Here is a 13,691-nt window from a genome sequence, read left to right on the forward strand (position 1 = left end):
AACTTTGCGATGTTCGTATTGTACCTAACCTATGTTATTTTGTTGCTGCGTACTTACCATTCTTCTAAAAAGATTTGAAACAATCAATCAATGCAAATATATTCTTTAATTATGTGCTTATTTCTATAAAAATCTAAAGAGTAGGTATATCTATGTATATGAATATGAACCATTCAAAAACTTTATATAAATTACACAAACATACAACTTCATCCACAAAATGTTTTTCTTATTTGATAATAGTTACCTAAAATAAATATATTACTTAATTCAATACTAAAATTTCACAAAATTTGGGTTCTATGGGCATCATACTTCAGAGGACATTACTATTGTAGTTCTTGGACGTTCTACAATCACTACCCTTGCTGCTTTATTTGAACGTCTAGAAACGGTCAATGAAGTAGTAAGTGTTCTCATGGAATCACAACTGTTGTGTATTCTTTGGCCAACAGTATTACATCGGTTTTTAAGTGAAGTTCGTCGGCGGGACTTCCAACAGAACCATTTGAATGGTGGAACTCGACTGAAAGGAGAGCAAAACTTTAGATACATAATGTGGTTTTTGACATACAACAGAATATTCATATGCAAGGTTATTAGAGTAGGTTAAAATAAATTTAAAAACTCACCGCAAGGTTCGAAAAATCTGAGATGAAAACAAACAATAGATTAATGGATTTGCAGCTGAATTGAGAGGTGCCAAGCTTTGTATAAATGTTGCTATCGCAATATTGGTTTGCGTTCGAGGGATGTGGCCAAAAACTTGCAGCAGATCAAACACAATATATGGTGACCAGCAGATAATAAATACTATGACAATAACAAACGTCATTTTGATTGTTTTAACCTTAGCCCTCGGGATGATTCCTCTAGAACTAGCTCGACGAGTTGCCGCATTTGCTGGTATGAAAAAATTTTATATGAAAAGCAATTTTTTTATATATCGTCGCTCTCAAGGCAAAGTGGCATAAGTCGGAATTTGCTTCTTTTCAGGAGAGATATTTAAAGTTTTTTGAATCACTAAAAAATGATTTTCGTTGTCAGTAAAAAACAAAACTCAAAAGTTATATACTTGCATTGAAAAATTGCATTTTTTGTTTGCTATGAGATGGTATACTAAGTTTTATACGAAACGCAATATTAAAAAAAAAATAATTTGGAGTAGGTAATGCCGTTTTTCGAAAAAATAGAACTATTTTCTAAATTGTTTTTTTCTGACTCTATGGAAAAAATGCCGTTTTGTACGTTATTAAATATTATATTATTTTAAGTCAATTTTATTTATTTAATAACGAAAAAGATACAAAAAATGCATATCGTCGGTGAAACCAGAAAAGTGTGTAACTCCAAATTTTCTGAAAATTAGATTTGAATGCCATCTGTTAGACAAACCTAATATCCACCGTTCCTTAGAACGTTCCTCAGAATCCCCTTAAAGTTCATAGTTTTTATTTTATAAGCAAATTAGAAAATGAAAACTCATACAAATGCCTTCAAAGCGATTTTGTATTTTTGCTCTCCTATAAAATTTGCTAAAATGGAGTTACACACTTTTCTGGTTTCACCGACGATATACGAAAAACATAAACAAATACTAATTTAAATTCAGTTGCAGAACCGGACTTACGAACATTATAATACGACAAAGAAGCCGAAATGAAGAAAAAATCTTACCGGGTTGCTCTTTTTTTATGTGATATGTATTTTCTTAGTTGTGCCGTTTTCTTCGAAAACACAAAACCAATCCTATCTACGATAACGGCATAACTAAAGAAATGCCATTAATGTATAAAAAATGACAGGGATATGTGAAAATTAACAGCGGCACTTTTTCATAACGTGAGAACTAGAAGAAGTAGAAATGCGCTGATTACACAGAAAAATCGCGTTTTTTTAATCAGTTCTGTGCTCTAAACTCAAAAATTACAAATTTTGACTTATGCCACTTTGCCTTGGAAGCGACGATCTGTATATAAATCATCTTACCACCAGGTACAAAAAGAGATCCCTTGACCCATATTGTACGAACTATTACCGCGTAGCAGGCTGTAATTATCAATGCAGGAAGTGCAAATAGAGTAATTGAGACTGCGCTCATGTAGACCTGCCACCTCCAGGGCTCTCCCAGATCAATCCAACACTGAGTTTGACCCTGAATTACTTTCTCTTCGTACAAGTATAACATCGGTGCGGATAGAAAGGAACTTATAATCCATGCACCTGTAACAAGTCTTCGGGCACGTTTCCCTGATAATTAATGGTTAAAATATATATAGGTAAATCATTAAATCGTTTCTATAACTTACATGATTTTGAAAAATTCATTGGATGTGTTATTGCATCATATCGGTCAATGCTAAGGGCAACCAAGAGGTATGTAGATGCATACGTAACACAAACTTGAGAAAACCGAATAATTTTACAGGCGGCGTTACCCGCCCGCCATTCAATTGTTATCCTCCAAATAATATCGGTCAAGACATGCAACAATCCCACCAATAAATCTAAGATAATAAAGAAAAGATTTTATAATAACTTCATTGATTTTAGGAACATATGTAGACATAAGGGGTCAATATTTCAATACATTAAAACTTTACTATCCAAAAACGACCTTAGCATTACATTCTACAACTAATTTTCTTTGTTTTCTTTGGGTAGACAGACAGAATTGAAGGACCCACTTTTATGGCATTCTGTACTATTACTTTATACACTGTACGACTCACATAAATGTACGAAGTACAGACACATAACAACAGCACGGGCAACTGAGATCATTTGGCTGAGACAACACAAGACAATGACACAAGAGAGAGACAGATAGACACAAAGAAAGAACATATAACATAGAACTACGTGGCACAGAGGAGGAGACATAGTTGAAAATTGTCTCATATTATCGCACGGGTGGCTTCAGTTAATCTGGCGATTCAGAAAAAACTTCTGAGCCGACCGTTGGGCTCGAACCCACGATGTCTGGCTCTACATATTCCTCTGTGCCATGGCCACCTGCAGCATTCTCTATAATGGTTAACATAACTGATTTCTTATCTCGTGTTCGATATTTACGAATCCTTTACTTGCCCTTAATATCTACAACACAAGTAATAGAAACATTTTTGGGAACGAAATATTGTATGTAGGACTGATTTTTTTCACATCAAAAAAATGGGTAAGATACCCGCAAAAAAAGAACCTTTGGTTATATTAATTAAATAACTTGTAAAATTTGGTGCAAATTCTGAGGAATGCCAAATGCATTTCTTTTTACTACCCAAATATTTTTCTTAACTTACAAAAGTAAAACTATAGGTCGTTTCAAATCAAAAGTCCCATGGAAATTTGAGCAAAAATAAAAGAAACTCATTCGCTTACTGGAAGGAAGCATTTATGAGGCAGCTGAACTTTTTATAAAATTACGATAAAATAACGAAGAACAGTTCTTGATATCGCTTTTTTAATTAATTGATCCGTCTGTGAGATTCACTGGGTTAACCTCAGAAAGCGGAGGCAAGTCTCCCGGGCTTGCATCACTCCATATCCGTGGGCAATACAAAAAAACATACAATTATTTAATTATTTATCATTTGAAGGCAGTTGGGATAACTTTGCCGAAGATATTATTGTAGGACTAGATGAAGATGGACCATAAATTTCCAGTTTATATGATAGCAATTCAGAACTTTAAATAATATTCACATCTTTTCATTTGTATAATTAGGCAGTAAATATCTCATTTTTATTTTTCAATTATTTTGGAGTCGTCACCATCAAATAAAAAACTCTCGATAAAACCTGATAATTATCAAGAAGACAATCGAGAAATTAAAAAAAAATCCTGTTTTTCACACAACTTCCGCTGTTTGCTGTTGAATCCTTCAAATATGCTTGTGGTTTTTTTATCTTCTTGCCTTTTTATGGACAGATATCGTTGTCGATGTTTACTATTACATTGTGTAACACTCAAAATATACGCGAGCGGAGACCTATCAAGTTTTGTAGAGCTAGTCGCACTGATTACGAAACGGTATTTAAAAAGTCCCTAACACACCCAAAATCTGGAGTTGGAGGCAAAAAACCTTGGACCTTGGACCTTCACCCATTCAAAAAAATTCTAGCTTCGTCAAATTTTTACCCATTTTTGAATTTTTCATAGTTTCTAAAAATAAAAATCTTATACAAAAATGGTTTTCTTATTTTTCAATTTTCTCAAAAACAAGAAATCATAGAAACATATAAATTTCAGTGTTTGATAGGAAATCAATTGGGGAAATTTTCTGACTCATTACTCATTTTTGCATTTTTATTCACAGTCTTGAAAAATTTATTTTTCAATGTGTTTTTTATAGTTCTTTTTCCCTTATTTTAACTTTAAAATCGATTATATCAAAAACGATTGATAAAAATATTTTGATTTAAAATTAAGTGTACAATTTGAGCTTTTAAAAAAGATTTCGAAAATCTCGTTTACCAAAATCTCGCAACATTAAAATCTCGCAAACTAAAATCTCGAAATTTATAATCTCGCATTGAAATAAAATATTTATTGATTCGCGCGTGCGAATTCTGTTTTTTCGTTTTGATTTGAAGAGATAAATAGAAAAGGAAAAGGTTTATTAACTGTCAGGCGCCTATGCCAATTTTTATAGTGTTTAGAGTCAACTGTTAAATGTTGGAGTCAAAAGACCTTTTTTGTATTCGACCTTCTCTTTTCATTTAATCTGTTGCTTATATCTATTTTGCTGCCAAAAAAACAATTTAAATTTAAGATACTTTACGCTCTAAACTAATTCTTCTAATGCGAGATTTTGATATAGCAAGAATTTAATGAACTTGCGAGATTTTTTCTAAAATGCGAGATTTTAATATGCAGGATTTTGAAAATGCGAGATTTTGTTATGTGAGATGTTAAAAATGCGAAATTTAGCTTTGCGTGATTTTTGCAAAAATGCGAGATTTTGTTATAAGAGATTTTAGTTTGCGATCAATCGTACCGCTCCCTTAGGCTAGGCGCACACATGCGATTTTAGTCGCGCGATTATTCAGTCGCAAAAATGGATCACAAGGATTTCAATGGCTGTGCACACACATGCTTCCCGCGATTAAAAATTTGAAAATTGTGTCTACAGTCATTGAAATTGTTGTCATCTAATTTGCGACTGAATAATCGCGCGATCAAAATCGCATGTGGGCGCCTAGCCTTACAATACCATTTTTTTTTATTTTTTTTATATTATTTTTACACTTTCAAGGTCATATACAGAGTATCCCAAAACTCAACGTCGAAACGAAAACTGTAGATAGGGTAGGTGGTGACAGTTATCAGAAAAATAATAAAAAAATCGCAGCCATATATTTTGTGAGTTATGGGCATTCGAAAAAAATTCGAAAAAATGGTCACCCTATGACGGTTTTTCATGTGCCGTGTAGTTTTTTTTGAGATTTATTTCAAAAACCAACTTTTCTGACCTTTGAAAAATAAAAAAAAAAAAAAAAACAATTGCAAATGCAAAATGTACGCTTTATTTTTTTATAGCTATTCGTCGAATTTATTACAATATTGGCTATCGGACCAAACAGTATTTATCAGTTCCACTAAATATTTTTAATGCAAATATTTTTCAGTTTTTTTAAATGCCAATTTTGTTTATTTGCAATTAATATTTTTTTAAATTTGTAATACAAAGCAAAAGGATAAAAATGATTTTTTTACCACCCTGATTAGCACAAAGAAAATTCATTACGTGCAGTTGTAGGTCCCTAAAAATTTCACCAAATCATCTTATGAAAAATGAAATTCTTTATTAATTCTATCCCAGCAATGTATCAATATAATTATATAAAATCTATATCTTGAGTAGAAAAAGGTCATAAAATCTTTGACATGACTTCAAACTCTAATAATTTACCTATTACTTTTCTTTCCAGTTGAATATAAATTTTAAGATCTATTTACAGACTTTTCGATTCAAAAGTTTTGTTTTAAATAAGAACTGTATGAAATGCATCTCTCCAAAATTAAGGCTATATAGAATAAGATGTTTAAACATCATAGCCGACGGAAAAAGAGCATCAAAATGTTGGGATACGTATACACAACAATTGTAACCATAAATGCTTATTTTTATCAACTTAATACCTATGTTTAAAAAAAAGCTGAGTGCTAATTTTTGAAACTCAATTTCAATACTAAAAACGTTTGGCAATATAGGAAGGGTCAAATGTGGGATTAAAGCCTTCAGCCTTAGGAGAATAATGTTGTTGCATAACTTTTGCGAAATTTTGAGTTTTACCTTATCTACACTTTCTTGAAGAAAGTGAAGTAGGTAATCAAAAATGTTGTTAAGGCTTGTGAAGGTAACAATTTAAGATTAGATATCTATTTGAAAGGTAGATTTTTGAAAAGCATCAATCTAAGTTTCGAACTATAATTGATTAAAAAATTAGACATCAAATTTTCATTAAAGTTATATAGTTACAGTATCAATATCTGTATGTGTTTTTTTTGTCGAAGTGACGTCATCAAAGACTTATTTTTGGCCTATATCACCGGAATGGATTTCGATTTAAAGTTTTAATGTAACTTTTTGCAGATTGTCACATCATATTTATTATTTGGCATTTTTAGTTTTTTGAAAAAGATTATAGATAAAAAGTCTCAAAAAAACTGCATCTGTTGCAGCCGATTTTATGGTCAAATCATGGAGCAACAAATTCAAGATTAGAGCAACTAATTAGCAACAAATTATCGCTAAAATTTTGCATACTCAGATTTTGGAAATTTGGGGGTGTGTGTGCTATCTTGACGTCAAGATAGCACCCACACCGTTTTTTATAGATTTAAGGGGGAAAAGTTCACTAGTTTTTGGACTATAAGGCTGGAATGGAAAGCGATGAAAAATTTGTATGTTACTTTTTGCAGAGCATGAAATCATGGTTTTAATTTGCCATTTTTAGTTTTTTTGAAAAAAATTTTAGATAAAAAGTCTCCGAAAAAATGCATCTGTACCAGCCGATTTTATGGTCAAATCATGGAGCAACAAATTCAAGATTAGAGCAACTATGTTAGCAACAAATTATCCCTAAAATTCTGCATACTCAGATTTTGGAAATGAGGGGTTGTGGGTGCTATCTTGACGTCAAGATAGCACCCACACCCTTTCTATAAATTTTAAGGGGGAAGGTGTGGATCGACAAATTCAAGACTAGAGCAACTAAGTAGCAACAAATTAGCAACAAATTAGCAACAAATAAGCAACAAATTAGCAACAAATTATTGCATACTTTTTTTTTTTAATTTTTAGAAACGGCAGAAACGGGACGATAGGGGGATGTACGTCGCTTAAGAAAGAAATTACAACAACAATGCCATGGCACGTCTGTGGTTTTTTTTAAATGTATTTCAAATGCCCAAAGGGCCCAACCAATAGAATCCGTTGCGCCCGTTGCGTCGAAGTTTTCAACTGACAGCTTGATAAAATAGACACGTTCTTATGGGAAGCGACCCATCAGACGGATCAGATGGATCAGACGGAGGCCGACGGATTCGACGGAAGAAGTAGCCCAACTTTTTACTTTTTTATCCGTCGTATCCTTTCACATTGGTTGCAACAATAGATCAGTTCGATTTTCTGTTTCTGAGTACACACCGGGGAATTTCAGAACTAAGAACTGTGTTCTTTTCTTCTCCGCCACAGTCATACCTTCAACTAATAATTTGTTATTAAAAATTGTTTTTAACTTAAATGCAAGTACCTAAATGTAATCTAGTTGCGCATTTTATTTTATTAAAAGAAAGAACAACAATAATAGTTAACAATTTCTTGCATCAGAACTTCCTTAGTGCACATTCAGCGAGAAAATATCAAACACACCTTGGAACTTGGATTGAGATGTCAAAAAGCACTCCGTCATGCGACGTATTCTATGGGTCACCCCTTTCTGTCCCATCCTTCAACTTCAACGGATTGGTTGACGCAACAGATTCTATGGGTTGGGGCCTTCAGGGTTTTTGTATTTTTGTGAAATCGTTTGGTGCCACTGGCTTGAAAAAAGCTCTCTCATAAGGCCTGTTCTGACAAATTTTTTTGGGCAGAGTATAGTGGCACATCCGAGTTAGAGCTGTAGCAAATCGTATGTATTCGTTACTAAAATGCGGGTATTTGCTTCAGTAACGAGTAACGAAACGTTACTTTCTAAACAGTATCGTTACTCGTATGTTTCGTTACTGGGTACTGAAGTAACGAAACATACGAGATACGGAACACACGAGTAACGACCCCATTCCAATTTCAATACTAAATCATCCGATATATGAGATAAGAAACGAAGTGATACACTCACTTTGTCGCATTAAGCATCTCGTATCGATATCGTTACCGTAGTCGAAATGCTAACTCCAGATAATTATCTGGAGTTTACTTTTGTCTCGTTAAAAACAGTAGTGCCAAGGTTTGTGTTATCGATAATACATAATTTATACAGAAATATCAAAAGAGACTTTTTTGGTATTTTCTCTATGTGGCCGAAATATACCCACGCCGCAACTAATGTGTTTATGACCTTTTTGTAAATGGTCTTGAAACTTGAAATGTAGCAAGAATATACAAAAGTTTTTTGGTTTTTCAAAAAATTTGTTTATTTCCAGTGCAAACTAAAAAAAAAGCAGAGAAAACGAGGTTTGAAAATCATTCTCAATAGAAAAAAAATTAAAAATTATTCGACAAGGTTGTATTAAAGTGTTAATATTCCGAGATCTGCACGATGTACTTTTGAATTAAGGTCTCTAAAGAATTGTGATAAGATTACGGAACGAATATAAACAAAAAATTACCAAAGTTTTGTCGAAAATTTAGAAAAAAAATCAAAAAAAGTTTCCACGTTTGATTAATGATTAATGAAGCTTAGATTATACAAATCGTTTTTGGTTTAAAAAAAAAAAAAAATGTTTACACCCTTATACCAACGTACGAAACATACTTAAGATACCAAACATACGAAACGTATCAAAAACATGAAATATTCGAAATGTAGGAAACATACGAAGCATGCGAAAGTAACGAAACATGCGAAACACACGAAACATACGAAATATACGAAAAATGCGAAACATACGAAAGTAAAGAGTAACGATATTATTGATGCAGGTACTAGTATCAAAAGTAACGTATACATGCGGGTACTCGTTTTGTCGTTACATTTACAGCCCTAACCGAGTAAGGTAGCTCTTGTATGGCTAAAAATTCTTACAGTGGTGATTTATAGAGGTCCGTCAAGATAGCACCCACACCCCCAAATTTCCAAAATCTGAGTATGCAGTAATTTGTTGCTAATAAGTTGCTCCAATCTTAAATTTGTTGCTGCAAGATTTGACCTTGAAATGCACTTCAAGATAGCACCCACACCCTTTCTATCAATTTTAAGGGGGAAGGTTTGGATCAACAAATTCAAGATTAGAGCAACAAATAAGCAACAAATTAGCAACAAATTAGCAACAAATTAGCAACAAATTAGCAACAAATTATTGCATACTTTTTTTTTTTAATTTTTAAGTTTTTCTTGGTGTGGGTGCTATCTTGACGTTTTGATATGTTCCACAAGTTCCACAATGCATTTTGGACATGGAGGAGATGGATTTAAAAGTTGAATGAGACCTTTTTGAAAGGTGTTGAGAGGCCCTTTGATTTGAAACCATTTTTGTTTCTGTGCGTTAAATTTTGGGCAATTTAACTTTTTTGAGAAAACTGTTGAAGTGCATTTCAAGGTCAAATCTTGCAGCAACAAATTTAAGATTGGAGCAACTTATTAGCAACAAATTACTGCATACTCAGATTTTGGAAATTTGGGGGTGTGGGTGCTATCTTGACGGACCTCTATAAATCACCACAGTAAGAATTTTCAACCACACAAGAGCTACCTTACTCGGATTAGGGCTGTAAAAGTAACGACAAAACGAGTACCCGCATGTATACGTTACTTTTGATACTAGTACCTGCATCAATACTATCGTTACTCGTTACTTTCGTATGTTTCGCATTTTTCGTATATCTCGTATGTTTCGTTACTTTCGCATGCTTCGTATGTTTCCTACATTTCGAATATTTCATGTTTTTGATACGTTTCGTATGTTTGGTATCTTAAGTATGTTTCGTACGTTGGTATAAGGGTGTAAACATTTTTTTTTTTTTTGAAAAAAAAAAACCAAAAACAATTTGTATAATCTAAGCTTCATTAATCTTTAATCAAACGTGGAAACTTTTTTTGATTTTTTTTCTAAATTTTCGACAAAACTTTGGTAATTTTTTGTTTATATTCGTTCCGTAATCTTATCACAATTCTTTAGAGACCTTAATTCAAAAGTACATCGTGCAGATCTCGGAATATTAACACTTTAATACAACCTTGTCGAATAATTTTTTATTTTTTTTCTATTGAGAATGATTTTCAAACCTCGTTTTCTCTGCTTTTTTTTTAGTTTGCACTGGAAATAAACAAATTTTTTGAAAAACCAAAAAACTTTTGTATATTCTTAAGCTACATTTCAAGTTTCAAGACCATTTACAAAAAGGTCATAAACACATTAGTTGCGGCGTGGGTATATTTCGGCCACATAGAGAAAATACCAAAAAAGTCTCTTTTGATATTTCTGTATAAATTATGTATTATCGATAACACAAACCTTGGCACTACTGTTTTTAACGAGACAAAAGTAAACTCCAGATAATTATCTGGAGTTAGCATTTCGACTACGGTAACGATATCGATACGAGATGCTTAATGCGACAAAGTGAGTGTATCACTTCGTTTCTTATCTCATATATCGGATGATTTAGTATTGAAATTGGAATGGGGTCGTTACTCGTGTGTTCCGTATCTCGTATGTTTCGTTACTTCAGTACCCAGTAACGAAACATACGAGTAACGATACTGTTTAGAACGTAACGTTTCGTTATTCGTTACTGAAGCAAATACCCGCATTTTAGTAACGAATACATACGATTTGCTACAGCTCTAACTCGGATGTGCCACTATACTCTGTCCAAAAAAAATTGTCAGAACAGGCCTTATGAGAGAGCTTTTTTCAAGCCAGTGGCACCAAACGATTTCACAAAAATACAAAAACCCTGAAGGCCCCAACCCATAGAATCTGTTGCGTCAACCAATCCGTTGAAGTTGAAGGATGGGACAGAAAGGGGTGACCCATAGAATACGTCGCATGACGGAGTGCTTTTTGACATCTCAATCCAAGTTCCAAGGTGTGTTTGATATTTTCTCGCTGAATGTGCACTAAGGAAGTTCTGATGTAAGAAATTGTTAACTATTATTGTTGTTCTTTCTTTTAATAAAATAAAATGCGCAACTAGATTACATTTAGGCACTTGCTCTTAAGTTAAAAACAATTTTTAATAACAAATTATTAGTTGAAGGTATGACTGTGGCACTGTAAAATTGAACTCTACAACAGAATTTAGATATTTAATTGATATACATTATTAGATATATCATTTAATGTTACTTTTATTACCTACATTTTCTTCGCAAATGAACAATGAAAGTTCACAATTAAAAAAATCGGAGAAGAAAAGAACGCAGTTCTTAGTTCTGAAATTCCCCGGTGTGCACTTAGAAACAGAAAATCGAACTGATCTATTATTGTAACCAATGTGAAAGGATACGACGGATAAAAAAGTAAAAAGTTGGGCTACTTCTTCCGTCGAATCCGTCGGCCTCCGTCTGATCCATCTGATCCGTCTGATGGGTCGCTTCCCATAAGAACGTGTCTATTTTATCGAGCTGTCAGTTGAAAACTTCGACGCAACCGGCGCAACGGATTCTATGGGTTGGGCCCTTTGGGCATTTGAAATACATAAAAAAAAACCACAGACGTGCCATGGCATTGTTGTTGTAATTTCTTTCTTAAGCGACGTACATCCCCCTATCGTCCCGTTTCTGCCTGGACCACGTATCTACACAGCAAATTTTGTTCAGTTCTTAAAAGAAATATAAATTTTTCTTGAATTGAACAAATGGAAATCAATTTATTTTTAAGACATATTAATTGACTTGTGTCTAAACTAAAACCCTTGTATCTGTTCGTTCTTTAAAAAAATGTACTTACGATGTTCAAGCTGAAACGGGACGCTATGACCTATCTGCCACAAAATCGTTGACAGACTGAAACAGTGTTGCCATAAAATATTTTTTGAAATCGGGAGATTACCACATAAAAAATCGGGAAAAATCGGGGAATCAGTAAAAATTACAAAAAATATCAAGACTTTAAATAAAACAGATTTTGAATAAAACAGAATCTTTAATTTCGATCAAAAAAATTTCTGTATAGCATTGTCATCAAGTTCTGAGTTGAATAACAATAAGCATCAAATTCCGGCCTGTATAATTTTTTATTTCATGAGCAATAGGGTTTAAAAAAAAAGGTTTTTTAGATTTTAATTTTTTTAAAGCTAAAATAATTATCGGATCGAAAAGTTGTCTATATAAAAAGTATTGAGTAGGAATATATCTACTTAGATCTATTTTTATTTAAAAAAAAAAAATATTTTTAGCTATTTCCCAAGCATTAGAAATTACTGGTAAATGCTGGAAAAACTCCCTTAAAACTATGCTTTGCTGTTTTTTTTTTGTTTCAAATTACACTGGTCAACAAAATTTAACTTTTTATTTGCCACAAGAACCAAAATATACTTTTCTAGTAGTTTTTGGGGTGCTGAATCCGAATCTGAAGTCAGAAAAATTTGATTGGCCTCCGTTTTTGAAATATTACCGTTATAAAATGCTAAAAAACGTCATTTTGGCTTTTTTCGAGGTTCTGTTTTAATGTGGGGTAATTCATTACAAACAAACTTGTAAAGGTGATTATAAGAACAGATATTCTTCTTTCAAAAACTGTTTAAATTTTCCCTATATCTCTTTTATTGCTCGAGATATCTTAAGTTTCAGTTAATAAGCCAAAGAGAAACTAAATTTAATCTAAAGTTTAAGTCACTGGTCACAGAATTTTTGCCACAAGAACCAAAATATACTTTTCTAGTAGTTTTCGGGGTGCTTAACTCGAATCCGCAATCAGAAAAATTCTATTAGCCTTCGTTCTTGAAATATAACCCTTATAAAAAAAACTTTTTTTTGCATTTTATAACGGTAATATTTCAAAAACGAAGGCTAATAGAATTTTTCTGATTGCGGATTCGAGTTAAGCACCCCGAAAACTACTAGAAAAGTATATTTTGGTTCTTGTGGCAAAAATTCTGTGACCAGTGACTTAAACTTTAGATTAAATTTAGTTTCTCTTTGGCTTAATAACTGAAACTTAAGATATCTCGGGCATTAAAAGAGATATCGGAAAGATTTAAACAGTTATTGAAAGAAGAATATTTGTTCTTATAATCACCTTTACAAATTTGTTTGTAGTGAATTACCCCACATTAAAACAGAACCTCGAAAACAGCCAAAATGACGTTTTTTAGCATTTTATAACGGTAATATTTCAAAAACGGAGGCCAATAACAATTTTCTGACTTCAGATTCGAGTTCAGCACATCAAAAACTACTAGAAAAGTATATTTTGGTTCTTGTGGCAAAAACCTTGTTGACCAGTGTTATTTTTATCGTATTCCTCATTCAATTTACTATGAAAGCCATGGTTCCATTTTCCTTAATACATTGAA

General features: G+C 32.7%; 1 protein-coding gene across 2 annotated transcripts in view; it reads right to left on the reverse strand.

The window, feature by feature from the left end:
• Positions 1-200: 200 nt before the first annotated feature.
• LOC129914497 (cardioacceleratory peptide receptor) overlaps positions 201-13,691 on the reverse strand; it is a 148,659-nt gene continuing 135,168 nt past the window's right edge. For both annotated transcript variants that reach the window (XM_055993792.1, XM_055993791.1), the window contains 4 exons: positions 2,310-2,507; positions 1,990-2,250; positions 633-903; positions 201-526 (listed from right to left, as the gene is read on the reverse strand). In XM_055993792.1, the coding sequence (XP_055849767.1) occupies positions 310-526; positions 633-903; positions 1,990-2,250; positions 2,310-2,507 (947 nt within the window). In that variant the 3' untranslated portion in view covers positions 201-309. The remainder of the gene's footprint in view (positions 527-632; positions 904-1,989; positions 2,251-2,309; positions 2,508-13,691) is intronic.

Source organism: Episyrphus balteatus, chromosome 3 (genome assembly GCF_945859705.1).
Source record: "Episyrphus balteatus chromosome 3, idEpiBalt1.1, whole genome shotgun sequence".
In the NCBI taxonomy this organism is placed as follows: Eukaryota; Metazoa; Arthropoda; class Insecta; order Diptera; family Syrphidae; genus Episyrphus; species Episyrphus balteatus.